An 18016-nucleotide genomic window follows, 5' to 3' on the forward strand; every position below is an offset into this window, starting at 1 on the left:
CATGATACCTCCTCCGGTCCTTTTTACTCTGCATGTAAGAATTGTCTGAAGTCAAACTTCACAAATTTTGATCATATTTATATGAAAAAATATCAATATCTATCATGCTAAAGTTATACAATATGGAAGTTTAAATCATGACACGCCTACTGATATTAATTTCTTATTATGAATGTTGGTATTATTTTCTCTAAAGTTGATCAAATTTTACGAGGCTTAATTTTAGACAAATCTTATATACGAAGTAAAAAGAGGACCGGAGGGAGTAAAGTAAGGGCATCTCCAACAGTTGTAAGATATATGTTGGTAAATTTGCCACCTAGGACATAATGATGATGTGGCATATATTAAATGTGAAGAGAGAGCAAAGTTGTATGTAGATTAACCAACAATCTTTGCACAAGCTGCAAAATAAAATAAAGAGCAATCACATTTATTTTTTCATCATCTATTGGATAGCTTACATACAACTCATTGCAGTAGTTGTATGATAGCTTATTTGTTGATGGCATGGACATTTTACTAATAAAACTAACATATAACCTGTGGAGATGCCCTAAACCTAAACTTGACTTGTCAATCGCACCGCAAATCAGCTCGGCGCCTTCTCACTCACTCCAACCACTCCTTGATGTAGGCCGTATTAGTTGTTTTCACCATCTGTTCGCTCATATCCGCGCGCAGCCACATTTCTTTTTATCAAATCAGTTCACCCAGGTGGACGAATGAATTTCCTTCTCATCTTGGATGTTCGTTTGACCAAGTTTGCCCAATCCGGGTCCCGCCTCTACAACTGGATGGTGCCAGTCGAGAAAGATTAGACAAAACAGGGCTCGTGACGACTAGTTGATCGGGACCAGTCAAACCCAAACCACCAACCGCCCCTTCCCTTCACGCATCTCCATGGGGTCCGAAGCCGGCGGCGGCGCCGCCGCGATTGACCTGCTCCGCTCGGCGGCGCCCTTCCTGCCGGACGCCGACCTTCTCCTGACGCCCGGCACGGGGCTCGTCCTCGTCGACCTCGTTAACGGCTTCTGCACCGTCGGCGCCGGGAACCTCGTGAGTTCTGCTCCCCCTCCTCTGCTCCGTTTTTGAGTATATTATCAAGTGAAGAGCCTTCGCGCGAGGTTGATCGACCCTTGCGGGATCTCGGTGGTCCGGTGGGGTGGATGCATGCCACCATGCCGAAAGAGTTGGAGTTTTGCTGCTTGCTCTACGATGGAGACGCGAGTGAATGGGCCAGATACCCTCTCGCAGCTTTCTCCTACCTCGCTTCTTGGCTCTTTTGTTCTTTTCTTGTCACGCACTTCTCGCTCTTCCTCTCTTTTTTCTCTTTCCGGCCCATCTTGAATCTCCACTTTCCCTTTTCTTCCTCCCATGAATTAATATCAATCTGCATGAAGTATTATTACTCGTTTTACTTATAAGAAAGATGGCGTTTGCAGGCCCCTGTCACCCCAAATAAGCAGATCGAGAAGATGGTGGAGGAGTCTACCAGGCTTGCCAAGGTGTTCTGCCAGAGGAACTGGCCGGTCTTTGCGTTCCTTGATACCCACCATCCCGATAAGCCCGAGCCGCCTTTCCCGCCGCACTGCATCATCGGCTCCGGTGAAGAAAACTTTGTTCCAGGTTAAACACCAGCTCCACATTTTTTGTATTATTACTTATTACCTTAAGCCTTTCGTAGAGCATGTTCAGTTTCTATGAACTGATTCTTTCATGTTGAATTGGGATGCTAAATCGATGGTTTTGGCAACCTGATAAGATATGGGAGAATGACAGCAGAATACGTTCCATATCTGGATTCTGACGAAGTTCAATCTGCCATATGCAGCTCTGGAGTGGCTGGAGAATGATCCAAATGTGACAATGAGGCGCAAGGACTGCATTGATGGTTATCTTGCTTCATTTGAGAAGGACGGGTCCAATGTTTTCAGCGAGTGGGTCGCAAAGTTCCAGATCAAAACCGTAAGAGATCCTTCCTATTTAAATGTTCGGTGGAAAAAAGTGTGATCCCCATTTATAAATGATTCATGAATTTGCTTGATGCAGGTTTTGGTTGTAGGAATATGCACTGACTTCTGTGTTTTGGACTTTGTGAGTTCTACTCTGGCTGCAAGAAACATTGGCCGAGTGCCCCCGTTGGAAGATGTTGTGATCTATTCCGAGGGATGTGCGACATTTGACCTCCCTGTCGAAGTAGCCAGGAGTATCAAGGGAGCTTTGGCCCATCCACAGGTACTCAGCCACTAAACTCTACTATGCATGGTCAGTGAGAGTGTAGACTTCAGAAAGAGAGTAGATAGCTTTTGTATTCTGGAGCATGTAATTTTAGCTAGTATTAGGTTTTGTAAAACAGAGGACATTGAGGGAGTTCCCAGCATCCAGAGTTTATATACCATACCAAAATCCCATGCCATGTGATCCGGAGTTTCCATAGCTATATAGAACATCAACAAAGAGGAAAATTGTGTTCTGCCTAAAAAAAGTGCACTAGTTTTACATGGAAAATGCACTGTCGTGTTGGCTGCGAAGTTCCTAGCATCCAGAGTTTATACCGTGCTAAAAACATAGGCCATATGATCCGGAGTTTATAGCAATAGAACAAAGAGAGAATTATGTTCTGCCTAAAAGAAAGTGCAGTAGTTTTACACGAAAATGCATTGTCTTGTTGGCTGTGAAGTATCTACGCGTAGAGTTCAGCTGCTTTCTCTTGATCTGAAAGTCACTGCATAGGCACAACGGTAGCAAATTTGCTTTGATATCTTGTGCGTTCCCTTGCTCATTAAAAGAAAGAAACATGGACTTATAGCTAACCTTTCATAATGATGCAGGATCTTATGCATCACATGGGACTTTACATGGCCAAATCAAGGGGTGCGAAGATAGTTGACGGAATTCTCGAAGAATAAGGCTAGATCATTCATCAGGTCTGATAGTCTTGCTGGAAGGACCGTGCTATAGTTCTATGTAGTCCTCCTGTTTATCCACTCTATGTAGAATAATCAGATGGTGTATCTGCCGCCTGTGCACTGACACTGCTCCACTGTATGTGCCATGCATGGTTATCTGTAATTATCCAAGGAGTGATGTTAACAAGCATTTACTTTACAGTACGCAGAATAGATACCATTTCCAATATGTGTTTTGGTGCCGCGTAGTACGTATATATTCTGGGTTCCAAGGTTGCCCATCATAGAATATGAACCAAAACCGCTGATGAGATTGCTTGGAAAGACGTGGATTGGACCGGGTAGTCTCCCCGTCAGACCTCGCGATGTGTGTTGCCTAGTGCCACCATATCCATGGGTCAAGATGGGAATGGGCCGACCCGGCCCTGGCCTTGGACCCGGCCCTAGTGGCCTCAGGGCCAATATAAGAGGCCACGGGCTGACCCGCCCGATGGGTATTTCGGGTCGACCCAATTATTAGTGACGTATGTTGCTTTTTCTTGTGATGTGCTGATAGCTAAAATCCTAATAGAGTAGTACGTAATCTAGGAACGAAAGAAAAAAATACGGAGATCCAAGTGGTCTAGCTGCTGCATCCGTGCATTATACATTCATACATTCGTAGACCATAGTAAGCTCGTGTGTTTCTTTCTGGACATTGTACAGACATGCAACATCCGTGTGGCCGTGTGGGTGTGTCTAGCCATCGGATGCCGCTAGTACTACTAGTTGACATCAGACCCGACGCTCTACCGACAAGTCTCAAATGTGCACTAGGAGCTGGACGGCGCATGGGAGACGAGCGGACGGTGAGCCGGATGACGAGCTAGGCGTGACTGGGACGGCGAGCCGGATGACGAGCTAGGCGTGACTGGGACGGTGAGCGTGAGGCAGCACCACCGGCACGGCAGAGATCGGCGAGGGCGACAATTAGAACATAGCTGTCGTGAGATAGGAGACCACGAGGTGGGCCGATCCCGCTGACCCAGCAGGTCACTTGGTGCCGGCTCTACTGACCCAATTTTTTTTTTTTGAGGCCAACCCATGTGACCCATCGGCCCCGAATATTTGGGCCGGGTCAGCGACCCAGCGGGTCGACCCGGCCCATTCCCATCTTGATCCATGGGGGCAGGGCGTATGCTGTCCGCTGCCGAGCAACCTGCTGACGGAAAAAAGGGCCACATGGTCTGTAAGTTCACAAATTGCAGTTCTTCAAACAGGATCCTTTAGCTCCGCCATAGGAGCAAAGCAAACGCCACACCGCACAAACGCTTTATCATTGCAATCCACCAAGGATTCATAAACAAAATCACTGGAGCAAACAAGCGTGCATTTGATCTTGCTATACCTATATTGCTGCTCCTGCCACAGGGAAATCTTTTGTGTTCAACTATTTTCTAATTAGACAGCAATTAAAAAAAACTGACAAGACCGGCGAACATAAATAAATGTACTCAATACAGGTCAATATTATTACAGTTTTTACAACAGTTGTACAACACTACAACAGGTCAGTCCATGCATCGGCAAACACCCGTCAATACCCCTCTCAAACAAGACAAGAGGGCTGGGTGCTAAGTTATATACAAACGAGCCATGATATTTGAGTGAGGCTGCTGGGGCATCGTCGGTTAACAGACAACCAGGACACAAAAATTCTACCTCTTTAGCTTTTGCTGCGCTTCCAATGCAGCAGAGTCTTCTATTTCCACCCTCTCGTTTTTTCCTGCCCTAGAGGCCAGTAACTTCATGCGCCATGTGCCTCTAGGCATTCACGGGACAGGGTGTTACAGTCCAAACGAATCCATATGTCCAATGCTTGACAAGATCTAACGGTGCTGCTGATGGTCACAAACCTGGCAGCTCCTAGCAGACCTAGGGTTTGCAAACGTGCACTGATCACAGGCCCAGATGTTCCCATCATCCATACCACGGGTTGAGCTGCCTGACTTCGAGGCACCAACAGGTGCCTTGTTCTTGCCACTCTTGCTCTTACCGCCAAGGTTCTTGGAGCTTACGGCCTTGCTACATGCACCTTGGCCGCTATGAGCTCCAACATCATTCAATCCAGACTCCAATGCACGGACCAGGTTTTCGAAATAATTGCGAGTTACGCTGTTAAATAGACAAAGAATTGTTGGGCAGAGATGAGTAAAAGAAGTGTATAGCAATGACATGAAAAGTGCTGAATTATGGATAACAAAAGCACAAGCTGCAAGAATTTTGGCAGTTATACATACGGAGAAAGACCACCACATAATTACACCGTGGAAACCAGTATCTTTACATGATTGTGGGAAACGCTATTCTAATGTCCATATTAAGGATGATGACACCAGTTCGACAGAAACAACACTGACCAGAACAAATATACTAAGATTTTCATTACCTGGTCAATCCAGCCAACTTTGTACGGAAGTCATTAAAATCTTTAGATGGGCAGTCTGCATCGAGATAGATCTGAAGTTCTTTCTCCGCACACTGATGAAGGCGTTCCAAACCAGATTCTGCTTCACCTGAATAAGCAATAGCAAAAGGATACCCTTTAGTGATAGATACTTCGAATGGAATCTACAGTATGAAAAATACGAACCTTGAACGTATTCGAAGAACTGCCTTTTGGCATGTTCATGGTCTGGAAGGTAATAACCATATGCGTAAGTCCACTTCAATACCCGCCTACATTCAACAATCTGCAAAATGAGACCATACAGCCTGAGTGAGATGCTCAGAAAACTGAACAAAAGTACAGGCGACACTTGCTGACTAGAGTGTCATTCATACCTGTAACCATGCTTCAATTATGAACTTAAGCTGTGACTCAGGTTGGCTTTGTATGTCACTTAGCTTTTCAAGCTGTAAGGTTTACCAAACAAAATAACAGTCATTAGGTGTTGGAGAATTTTAGCATTAAATTGTGAATCCTTCTAATGACACTGCCCTGAATGACATTGCTCTGATTAAAAAGATGATGCAACCTGTAATATCAATGATGTTACAGGTATGAATGTCAGCTACCTTATCATTCTGCAGACTCTGCAGATCCCCAAGCGCCTTTTGCCTTGACTACATCATAACAAAAATAGTGCGTAAATATTGTATGTTACATGCAAAATAAGAGTTGCTAGTAGTACATTAACTATTTAATCAATCAAAATGAAAAAAACGAAGCAACAAAAAAAATATTTAGATCTTTATGTTCCTTAGCTTGGCCTACTGAAAGTTAGGCTCTTTCCAATGGCGAGGAGTGGCTGCGGAAGAAACTTTAAATTGCATTGTCTTGGTTTGGCTTCCCACGATCACAGTATCACCCGGCTGCGGTCCCGTGTTATTCATCTTCATGATGGCGATGCTAATACCTCTTTCTTCCACCAACATTCCAGATATTGTAAGAAGAAGAATTTTATAGCCAAGTTGAAGGTTGGTGATCAGGTCGTTACAAACCAAGGGGATAAACATGAGGCTGTGCTGAATTACTATGAAAACCTCATTGGTTCGTCTCAGGTTCGGGATTTTTCCTTGGACCTCTCAGTTTTTCACTTCCAGCAGCATGATTTGGTTTCTTTGGAGGAGCCTTTTTCGGAGGATGAAGTGTGGGCAACCATCAAAGACTTGCCGTTTGATAAAGCACCTGGACCTGACGGGATTACTGGTTGTTTTATAAGTCATGTTGGGAAATTATCAGAGTGGACCTGCTGCTAGCTCTCTCAGCTGATCATCATGGTCATGTGTCCAAACTCAGACTTTCAACTCTGCTCATCTCCCTTCTGCCGAAGAAGGTCAGTGCCATCCAGGTCAGACTTCTCAACTCTGCTCATCTCCCTTCTGCCGAAGAAGGTCAGTGCTATCCAGGTGAGACTTCTGGCCCATAAGCCTTATCCACAGTTTTGCCAAACTGGTTGCTAAGCTCATGGCCAATCGCCTTGCACCCATGCTGCCTGATTTGGTGCCTGTAAACCAATCTGCTTTTGTCAAGGGAAGGAGAATTCATGACAATTTTCTCCTTGTTCAACAAATGGCAAAATGTTTGCACCAACGAAAGGAGCCTCACATTTTACTCAAACTGGATATATAGAAAGCCTTTTGATTCCGTATCTTGGCCTTTCCTCATTGAGGTTTTAAAGCATTTAGGTTTTGGTCAACGTTGGTGCAATTCCACATGTTTGCTGTTCTCCACATCTTCCCTTAGTTCCTAGTCAATGGTGGGCCGGATGAGCACATCTTCCATCGTCGTGGCCTCCATCAAGGTGACCCCCTATCCCCTATGTTATTTATCCTTGTGATGGATGTCTTGAACTCTTGTGAACTGGGCTGCTCATGTGGGTTTGCTGCAACCAATTTCTATGCTGATGATGTAGTGATGTTTCTCCAGCCTGCTGCAAATGACCTCACTAACATCAGGCAACTTCTGGACATTTTTGGCCATGCCTCAGGTCTTGTGACCAATATGTCCAAGAGCTCGTTACCCCAATTCAGTGTAAGGATGAAGATATGGAGGTCGTATCCAGCAGTTTATCTTGTGATATTAAGCACTTCCCTTGCACCTATTTGGGTCTCCCACTCATGGTCAAGAAGCCTTCCGAGGCAGACCCCCACCCTCTTGTTGATAAGGTTGCTAACAATCTCCCTGGACGAAAGGCATCACCCATGAATCGTACTAGTCGGTTTGTTGTGACGGTATGAGTTGTACTTTCTACCATTCCTATTTATCTCATGATTGCGTTGGGCCTTTCCAAATGGGTTATCAAGGCCATTGATAAGTGTTGTAGGGGGTTTCTTTGGAAGTGCCAGGAAAAGGCTAATGGGGGCAACTGCCTTGATTCCCGGGAGCGAGTCCAGCGACCAACCCAATAGGGTGGTCTTAGTATTCCTAACCTTCAACATTGGGGTGGGCGCTCCGCATGCGATGGTTATGGCTGCAGAAAACTGGCGCAGATCACCCATGGTCTGGTTTGCCCGTCCTCGTTCCTCGAAATGCTCTGGCTTTGTTCTGTGTCGCTGTTGAGTCAATTGTTGGAATGGGCAGACCACTTTGTTCTTGTCTGATCGATGGCTTCAGGAGATCTCCACACCTTTTCAAGCTGATCTCCAAAAGAGCGGTCAAGCAGCACACTGTGGCTCAAGCTCTAACAGAGCGGAGATGGGTCGCAGACATCAAGGGCGCCCTTACTGTCCAAGTGCTAACTGAATACCTTCAGTTTTGGGATTAAGTGGAGGGACTGCACCTTCAACAGGATGTTCCTGATCAGCACCGTTGGCGGTTTACGCCATCGGGATTGTACTCATGCAAATCAGCATACGAGGCTTTCTTTATTGGTGCGGTCAGATTCGCCCCTTGGAAGAGAATCCGGTGGACCTGAGCTCCTTTGCACTTAAGCTATTTATTTGGCTTGCCATCAATAATCGGTGCTGGACAGTAGACCGCCTGGACAAAAGGGGGTTGCCGCACCCGGCTGCATGCCCCTTGTGCGATCAAGTTGAGGAGTCAATTCAGCACATCCTTGTATCATGCGTCTTTTCCAGGCAGGTCTGGTCTCATATTCTCCGAAGATTAGGCATAATTGCTATTGCTCCGCAACCCACCACTGGCCGGTTCTCAAGCTGGTGAGGTCAAGCTCTCATTCAAGTTTCCAAAGAACTCTTGAAAGGGCTTACCTCCTCATTGTCTTGGTGGCGTGGGAAATATGGAAGCATCGGAACGATTGCGTTTTAAATGGCGCTAGACCAAATGTTTCCGTGTTGTTGCTGACAGTTGCTAACGAGTTCGCCCTCTGGTGTTCAGTTGGAGCTTTGATGCTTCGGGGGCTTTTCTTTGGGATGCTTACCTTGGACGTTTAGGCTCGTCCTTTGTCTGATTTTGGCCGTTTTGTTTTATGTGTGGTGAGAGTTCTTATTTGTTCCTTTGGGTTGTGTTTGAGTCAACGGAGTTTCTACCCGCATCCTTGTACTTATTTCTTTCTTCTTATTGAAATGATATGCAGCTCTCCTGCGTTTCGAGAGAGAAACAAGCATCAATATTCTATTCTTTGACCCTATCACACTGAGATCTTAAAAACTCAAAATATCCTACATACAGCATTGTCTTCGACCGTAAATGAACTCCTGGCAAGTTTGACGAGCAAAGAAACCATCACTACAACTAAGAACAGTATAGCAGTCATTCAAGCACCACTTCCAACTTCCAACTTGGCTTAGTACTGATTTGTACATTATGCACCCATGATATTCGTGAGCTCATTGCCGCAGAAAAAGCTGACAACGTATATTACCACCCAAAGGTTCACTCACGATTCACCACTAGGCTATCTTGAGTGCATAGGAAATGTTTAGGAGTTTAGCTCACTATTTACCCACTTAAGACCTGACATTAAAGGAGTGTCAATGCTGCTAACTGAGTTGAAAATCACTTACTGACTGATTGGCTGCCCATCGCTCATAGTAATGTGTATATCTCTCGAGGGAATTCTTTGCCATTTCTCTTCTCCTTTCAGAATCATCAAACTATAACAGAAACGTAGAAGGAAGGAATTAGCATAAATAATTTAATGATACAATAACTTGATGTTCATGACTAGGTGAACCATTACCGCTCCTTCTTGCCTTGCTGCCTCATAACGGTTACAAGCATAAAAACCACCTGTTCTCTCCCCGTGATCTGACCATGGACCAAGACAAAGCCTGCATTAACAGCATAATGTGTCAACTATCTAAAATGACAAAAAACTATAAGCAGAAGTGTAGCAGCAATGTGATTGTGTACCAGCAGAATTCAAATTTACATGGCGGTGTGCACGTAATGTGCATGCAGCCCTGGTTTTTTTCAATAGGCCGCTTGCACTTGGGACAAGGCTTCGAATTAGCTAGTATCCTGGAAAACAGAACCAACAGGTGGTGAAGAAAGAAAAAAGGTATAGTTGCTAGTCAAAACAACTCGAAGTAAAAACATACTATATCTGCACAGATGCAGCATTCCATTGACTGAACAACAACACCATTATGTTTTTTTTAAACATAACAACACCATTATGTTAGTAAAGAAATGGGAAAAGAATAGCACAAACTAAGCAAAAAAGTCTAGGGAGTGCTCATCAGACCCTAGAAGGATACATGTTAGAAAGAACACTAGTTGGGGTGAAATGGAACAATTTAGAGAAGCCAAAAATAGAGATATGTGAGAGAAAGAAAAGGCTTCGCAGTCCAATTTGCGGATCATGTACGCCGGGTATCTACAACAAGCATTTTTGTTTAGAAACCTAATTTGGTTCAGTAAGGAAATATGACAAGTAGAATTTCAAAAGAAAAGCAAGGTAGTAACTGGTAAGCAATAGGGAAGTGGAGAGAATGAGCAAATAGTTGGTAGAGTAGACAACTTGCTAGTCCCAACTGTGCATCTTATTCCATTAGCAATTAGATATAACAAAAAAGATGGTTAAAGACCAGATGGGCCGGTATACATGTTACACAAACATACCCATGTCAAAGCTTGCCACACTTGGAAATCAGAGATAGTAATACTTCATTGACATGACCATGCTCATGCTGTTGGACAGACAATGCGAAATTTGGGAGAAGACGTACCAGTTCATATTCTCGGATTCCGCACTATTCTTGAGAATCCATTTGGAAACTGTGGAACAGTCTACAGGGCGATGAGCTTCCTCCGTGCACTGAAAAAAAATCACACGGCTTCTTAATTCTAAGCTAGACCGAACATATCACAAATAAGCTACAGCCAGAAATACTCACGTTCCAACAGAACCCGTAAGAACAGCCACAAGAAACATCATAGCTGCCACTGCCAACGACAAATTCCACAGCATACTCGCAGCCAGGAGCAGGACACCATTTTGTCTGTTCAACATAAATGACACAGTGATAATTTAGTGCAAATCAGAAGGTGATAGTAGACAGCAGTAAAATGCACAAGACATTTAAGCAATTTTTTTTCAGTTATCAGCTACCAACAAGAAATTCTGATATATAAAATCAAATACAAAGAAAAGAATAGGTGCCAGAACAAAGGATTGTGCAATGCCAAATTCTGAATCCTTTGGCCAGATGTGGCCGTCACCATCCTTCCCTAACTGAGCAGCACTTGGTGCTCGGAAAAGAAATTTTGAATTCAGATAAAATTCAGAAAGATATGGACTTACTTTTCTATTATCTTCAATGTAAGATCTGCAAAGATATCGTTCATACTTCCCCTTATCCTCGTCACTAGCGAATAAATTAACCATATCTTGTCCAACAGCAGCAGAACAGGATGGATCAGGACATCTCAACATCAAACATCCTGGACCATCATTTATAGCTGTGCTAATATAGCCTGTCAATGAAACAAAAATTTAATCAGCACCAACTGAACATTAAAGCTAAAATCTTCGAACATTGCATTTAATTACAAGAAAAAGGTTATATTAGAAGATGTAAGATAAACTGAAAGCATTCCATGAAACGATGGAACAAAAACTCAAATTGTTCTGAAATGATAAAATTGAAACACAGGGGCATATAGACTAAATGGTTCACAAAGTATGCAAAAAAACTAAAAAGGAACCAAATTGCAAGAGGAGAATAAGGATGGCATCATGTTGAAACACTGGAAAACTGATATTTGTCTTTGGACATGACATTTGGTTTTGTTATGAGTTATTCTAGATTTCTAGTTAAGTGACCAAAGAAAAATATAGAATGTTAAATTGGAAATCTATGGACTTTTTATCTACTCAATTTCAAAATGGTTCAAACAGGTAATAATATACTATCCAATATAGAACTCCAAATGGCTAGATCCTAGAGCATTCAAATACAGCATTTATGCCCAACAAGTGATATTATTGCATATAAGAAATGAGAACCACAAAAAAAATGTTATCAATTTGGAGGGGCATGGTCAATGTTGTGCAACAATAACACTGCAGGCTTGCAACCTATCAGGAAAAAGCATAATACATTTGTTTGTGTTCACGCTATAGGAAAAAGCATAATACATTTGTTTGTGTTCACGCATGACTATAAATTTCCACCAATGCTTCTTTCAGAAAAACATATTCAGGAACACACTGATTGAGGAAGATATGCTCACATGCAGCTACGGTAAACATCTATGTGTTCAGTCAGAAGAAAAATCAAGGGTAACTTAATAGATAGTTAGGCACACTTGGTCCATCACCAAGCGTATTCATGGCACAATTATCTAGGCAAGGGCAGTGTAAAGTATGACCATCCAAAGCAAGGGGATAACAAGAGAACGAACCTCTCCAACATACACCACAGAAAGGATGCCCACATGAAGCAGCACCCATTGACTCACGTGGACAACTTTCGAAGCAAATCCCACACGTAAGCTGTTAAAAGATAGATAAGTAATGTAAGAAGTGGAGTTTATATGCACATGACCTACATGTACGGGAATGTTTTCATTAGCATGTCTAGTCTAGAACATAAAAGGGTGCAAGTCCATCCCTTTGCCACAAGCATTCAAAATAACAAGCCTACTGTTCAACATTTTCTCCAGCAAAATACAGGTTACCAGGCAGGTCATACTAACTCCACGGGTTACAAAATATACAGGCAATCCAATAATATAAACGTCAACTAGAAGAAAACTATATTGTCCAAAGGGGGGAATAAGCTTGGGCAACAGAGCAAAAATAAAAAAATAGTGAGCCTTACTTCTCTTTCATTTGGCATTTCGTTTTGCTTCTCCGGTAAACCAACGGCAGTACGAACTCGTGCTTCATCAACAAACCACTCGTCATGCACCTTACTAACGCTCCTGCAAGAAGAAACTTTATAATGCCTTTACAGAAAAGAAATATTGCGAGCAACATAAATTAAATATCACCGCCTACAGAAGCTGTCACAAAAAAGAAGGTACAAGCAGCGCTGCCATCGAGAAGGAAGGGCCAAAGAAGTACTCCCTCCGTCCCAAAATAAGTGTCTTGATCTTAGTACAAATTTGTACTGGAGCTAGTACAAAGTTGAGACACTTATTTTGGGACGGAGGGAGTATGATCCTAATATAGCAGTATCTCATTCGCCTGCACCTATTTTGTGCTTAAGCTTGGACAAAAATAACTATTTAAGCATGCAACTACCATGCCAGAAGTAATGATGCCTATTACCAGTTATAACTGCGAAGAAGGGCGCAAGCTTCTGATTTCGAAATTGAAAGAACAGTTGAAACCCGATTCATGTCATCTGCTTGATGTTGCTTTATGTCAGTTTCACTCAGTACACTGTAGTTTTGCTGGAATATAAACAAGAAAATAGTAGTAAGATAAACATAGATATAAGGTGAAATGAACGCCTAAGAACCACATAAGCTTAGTACGGCCAGTTCATCGCTAGATTAAATGGAGAGAAAGAAAGTTAATCTTGGTCAAAACAGCATGTAGTTAGTAAATAAAAAATCCTTTCGTGGTAAAATCTGACTATTTAACAGGTACATACACCAAAAATCACCAACTCATGGAGTACATAACCAGAAAAAAAAGCTAGGCAAAAGAAAAGCGAAATAAGAATTCTGTTGGTTGTATTTTTCACGTCCAGGAAGAATTTGCTACTCCCTCCGTTCACTTTTATAAGTCATTTCAGACAACTGAAATTGACCTGCTTTGCACACTGTCTGAAATATCTTCAACGCCTTATAAAAGTGAACAGAGGGAGTACAACCTTATGATTTCAAGTATATTATTCAGCCTCGAGGAACACATGGAAGCATGTGCAGAGAGAGAAGCTTGGATTGACTTGCGACTGATGACATGCGTTTACATGCTAATAACCTAAACCTCAATACATTGTCGATCAAAATATACCCTGGAGGCCCGGACTTTATGTGTCAAAGGTCTCAAAAAAACAAAAAAAGCAATATTGTTAAAAAAAATTGGGTTTGTTATAACTCTATTTGTGTGGCACAATACCGATATCATTACAATTCTACAATAATATAAGCTTCTACATTCAAAAGCTACCTGGATTGCAGCAACGATTATACCAAATTTAAGCATTGTGTGCACAGTGGCACACTCAGTGAGGTGGGCCATCCAAAAGTGTAGTCAAATTTGGCTACAAATCAAACGGCCTCAAATCTAGCTCCGTGACTTTTCACTTCTTTGCTAACTATATATATTTCCCATCATTGACCATTTGCATATAACCCTCTTCTTGACCGACCATCTGAACTGAACGCAGCTCAAGGTCATCCATAATAGATCAAAGAGGGAAGTGCGAAAATCTGCTGTTAAACTGGAGTTTGTAAGGAAAACAAGAGGAGAAGAGTGGATATCGGAGGGTGGGGGGCGATGGTAGAGGAAAATGGAAACGAGGGTATTAAAAGCTGGACATTTCATTTATCATAGAAATTTTCTAGAAGCTAAATTGGTTCATTTTTTATAAAGGATTTAATGCTCCATGTCCAAATCAATAGATCTTGGACTTGCTATAATTTAACATCATCATGCAAGATGAACACCTATGTAAGTTAACTATGCACTTCCAAACAATATTCCATAACCAGAACAGTAACTTGTCGGGTTACTTGATTGCGTAAGCAAAGAAAATACCAGTCCTTTAGTGCTCTATGTTAAGCAACACTGCAACACTTTACACGATCGGCTATTGCAGATTGGACAGCACTTGATGCACTCACATCACAACGCTTCAGAATGCAAGTACATCAGACGAAAGTGTGAATAATATCTAGAAAACATATCATGACAAAATGATGGTATACCAAATGTCAATTCTGTTTCACGAAGAAAGTACACCAAAAAATATATCACAACATCGTATCAAGGAACATTTTTCTGTTTGCATCTGATTAAAACTGAAAATCGGTATGAATGGGAAGTGTGCACTAACGAATGGAAGATGTGTTCAATCATATCAATTTAAGTTCTACATAAGGGAGGAACAAAAATCTAACCCCGAATCAACACGCTAGAGTTGTGTACCATAAGCTTCAAAAGCTTTTCTTTCCCTAATCGTTTCATCTCTTGATATTTAGACAGAATATCACTACAAATAGTGAATCAGAACGAAATAAATTTAATGACCTGTGCCAAGACCATGCAAGGTACCCTATTTCACAGTTTGAAGCTAGAAGAGTACTTGCATCCCACATAGAAATTTCCATGGACTGTGAGTAAGTAAACACTAAGTAAGACTCATGTATTCACCTAATTAGTATGATCTGCGAATTAATCACCATCTTTTGGCTAGAGCTATCAAATCATACATTAAAAAACTGCCAGCTCCAATGAAACCAGCAAGCTGTAGGAAACCACCCAAAATCAGATTCAGAAACATACCAATTAGACTGGTATATCCTTGCATCAGGGTAGCATGTCAGTACATGCCTAATACATACTTAGAAGTTTTCCTTTGCATGCTTTCCAACAGTCCTACCCTAAACACCGCTCTCCCTATCATGCTACATTCCATTACCACTTATTACCAGCAACCAAAACTGGAATCATAAAGCAATGTGGCACACTGTGAATTACAAGCTACAACACAAAGTGAATTTCGCATGCCAGGACACCAGTCACAGCTAGCACCTATCCGATAGCCAGAAGTAATTATCGGGAATGCTCGGCTTGTCTTTTCCTACCGTGGGACATAAATAGAACCACCCTCAGGTTTATATAAGCACGTTTCATCCATGGGAAGGACTCTGATCGAGCTCTTCGTCCACGTCAGGCAATCACACAGGCAACCGAAAGCAATATCTAGATCATCCAACCAGTCACATTTCTATCCACTATTTATATATAGTAGTATACGCGAGAGCATTTCTGTCCACATCATCCATCCTATATCGTTAAGGGGCAGACAGAAGCACCGATACATGGCCGCTCCGGCGCTGCTGCATCTCCCATTCCGATTATCTCGAACAAGCAATTTCTATACTGGGACCGACCGGACGCCAATCGATGATCACCTGCTGCCTGTGGGAGATTAGGTCATCCGAGTCATCGGAGTCGCGGTCGGCGAAGTCGTAGTCCGCGTCCCCGTCGTCGCTGAGGGCGAGGCCCGCCTCGCCGCCGCTGTAGAAGTCCTCGTCGGCGGAGTCGCGCGTGTCGTCCTCTGAATCCATCGCCGCCACCGGCCGCCGCCGCGCGCGCCGGAGCCTCGAGAGCGACCCGGATCGGGCGGATCGGAGCCGCGCCCCACCGTTTGGAGGGAACAAGCGGCTCGGATTCGGTGGACGGACGGGAGCTGGGAGGAGGAAAGGGGTGGAGCGGAGGAAGACGTGGGGGGAGGAAGAGAGGATGGGTGGGATTCGCTCGGGGGCAGAGGAAGCCTCGAGCTTTCTCCTTCCTTGTTTGTTTCCGCACGTTTTCTTTCTCGCGTGTAATTGCTATTTTCTGCTTCTCTGCTAACAACAGTGCTTTCCAGACGGAACCTTTTCCTTTCATGGGAAGGAATCTTGCGCTGCACCAGAAAGGGAGGTATGAATCTTCACTTCACAAACAGGAGTGCCTCGTCCCTCCGTGTCCGAATACCTCTTTGCCACACCACACCTGCCAACTCCAACCAGACACCAATCGGACATCCATTTTCTTTGGATTTTGTCCTTTTGAATCGTGTTCGCTCCATATCTAGACTCATTAATCTGGTTCGCATACCTCGATCGCTCTATATCTTTAGATTGCATCATCTTCAACAATTCAGCGTAATCCGTTTCAACAACCAACGGCAAGCTGGACCAGTAGAGAGCAAGCCGAAGCCCCTCGTCCATAGCTGCCATCTCCGCTTCTAGAGGCCCCCCGCAATTGAAGAGTACCCGCTTCGCGGCAAAGATGATTGTACCTTCATGATCACGTAAAATCATCCCAGCCCCGGTTGTACCATCCTCCTTCAGAAAAGCACCGTGAACATTCGGTTTAGCATAGTTCACATCAGGGGGCTTCCATTGAGGCGTGGCTAGTATTTCATGTGTGGTCTTTGACGTGCTTCCCGAGTAATCGATCACCTGCTTGCCCTTTGTCAAGTCCACCTCGGGTGCTGCTGTATTGCAAGTAGGGAACTGATATAACTCGATAGGAACCGACGCGAGGCCTTGATCGGGACTGGGGGTTTATGATGCATGATCTCATTTCTTGCATACCAAATCCTCCACATGATCATCAAGGAAGCAAGCTTCTGTACATCCGGCAGTTTATCAAGCAGACGTAATAACCAATCTGGCTCAGTGTCACGCAGGTCGGCTGGGGTCAGTAGTGCCCAATGCTCTTGCATAGCCTCCCAAAGCGTCGCTGCATGAGGACATATGACAAGAGCATGGTGCACGTTCTCCTTTGCCTAGCCACACAGCAAGCATGTTGAATCGAGTTCAAGGTGTATGTATGTCTTGGTAGCTTGTGTAACTAAGGCCTCTTGGGCAGCTTGCCATGCAAAGATACGTACTTTGGCCGGTGCCCCGTTTTTCCATATCAGGTTCCACACTGAACGTCGTCCGTCCGGCTGGCCGCTCAAGGCGCCGTTATCCTGCTTTGCCATATGTTCCTGCAGACCAAGGTAGTAGGCGCTGCGTACCGAAAAGCAGTTGCGTTTGTCCAGGGCAAGCAAGGAAGTTGGAGTCTAATCTGCTTGAAGCCTTCATCTGAAGGATGCAATCAATGTCTGGCTGATAGAAATGCTGTCGGAGAAGATTTATATTCCATGTACCATCAAGGTTGAGCAGTTGAGAGACCCACTTTAGACGACAATGATGCTTCGGGGTGATCGGTCGTCGAGACTGATCGCGAGGGAGCCAAGGATCTCGCCATATGCGGACCTGGGAGCCATTCCAATACGCCAAATAATACCTTTTTTTAATAGCTCCAGCCCATACTCCACTGCTTGCCTTGTTGAGGATGCATTACCGGTGAAGACGGTGTCGACCAGGAACCCATTGGGGTAGTACTTTGCCTTGAGCACTTGTGCACATAAGCTTGTAGGTTCTCAGTTAGCCTCCATGCCTGCTTGGTGATACGTCTCCAACGTATCTATAATTTTTGATTGTTCCATGCTATATTATATTCTGTTTTGGACATTATTGGGCTTTATTATACACT

At 43.7% G+C, this 18016-nt stretch overlaps 2 protein-coding genes across 2 annotated transcripts; one reads left to right on the top strand and one right to left on the bottom strand.

Annotated features, from left to right (window-relative positions):
* The first annotated feature begins 790 nt into the window (after positions 1-790).
* On the top strand, positions 791-3141 carry LOC125513201 (nicotinamidase 1). Its single transcript, XM_048678232.1, has 5 exons — positions 791-1059; positions 1446-1629; positions 1835-1968; positions 2053-2238; positions 2835-3141. The coding sequence occupies exons 1-5, from the start codon at positions 904-906 to the stop codon at positions 2910-2912; spliced, it is 738 nt and encodes a 245-aa protein (XP_048534189.1). The 5' UTR covers positions 791-903; the 3' UTR covers positions 2913-3141.
* A 1246-nt stretch (positions 3142-4387) lies between these two features.
* Positions 4388-16319, bottom strand: LOC125513202 (probable E3 ubiquitin-protein ligase ARI8). Its single transcript, XM_048678234.1, has 15 exons — positions 15898-16319; positions 13079-13203; positions 12627-12729; positions 12208-12298; positions 11105-11277; positions 10698-10802; positions 10530-10618; positions 9712-9819; positions 9539-9629; positions 9363-9452; positions 5970-6017; positions 5736-5807; positions 5545-5644; positions 5341-5467; positions 4388-5066 (listed from the first exon to the last, which is right to left on the bottom strand). The coding sequence occupies exons 1-15, from the start codon at positions 16051-16053 to the stop codon at positions 4781-4783; spliced, it is 1764 nt and encodes a 587-aa protein (XP_048534191.1). The 5' UTR covers positions 16054-16319; the 3' UTR covers positions 4388-4780.
* Between the last annotated feature and the right edge of the window lie 1697 nt (positions 16320-18016).

The sequence above is a fragment of the Triticum urartu genome, chromosome 6 (genome assembly GCF_003073215.2).
Source record: "Triticum urartu cultivar G1812 chromosome 6, Tu2.1, whole genome shotgun sequence".
Taxonomy (NCBI): Eukaryota; Viridiplantae; Streptophyta; class Magnoliopsida; order Poales; family Poaceae; genus Triticum; species Triticum urartu.

Excerpts from the sequence above, each read along its gene's own strand:
- LOC125513201 (XM_048678232.1), top strand. The coding sequence starts at position 904 with ATGGGGTCCGAAGCCGGCGGCGGCGCCGCCGCGATTGACCTGCTCCGC. Across the intron at positions 1,630-1,834 it reads TGAAGAAAACTTTGTTCCAG|CTCTGGAGTGGCTGGAGAAT; the intron begins GTTAAACACCAG and ends TGCCATATGCAG. Across the intron at positions 2,239-2,834 it reads GAGCTTTGGCCCATCCACAG|GATCTTATGCATCACATGGG; the intron begins GTACTCAGCCAC and ends ATAATGATGCAG.
- LOC125513202 (XM_048678234.1), bottom strand. The coding sequence starts at position 16,053 with ATGGATTCAGAGGACGACACGCGCGACTCCGCCGACGAGGACTTCTAC. Across the intron at positions 9,453-9,538 it reads CAGCAAGGCAAGAAGGAGCG|TTTGATGATTCTGAAAGGAG; the intron begins GTAATGGTTCAC and ends TTTCTGTTATAG. Across the intron at positions 5,808-5,969 it reads AGAGTCTGCAGAATGATAAG|CTTGAAAAGCTAAGTGACAT; the intron begins GTAGCTGACATT and ends TAAACCTTACAG.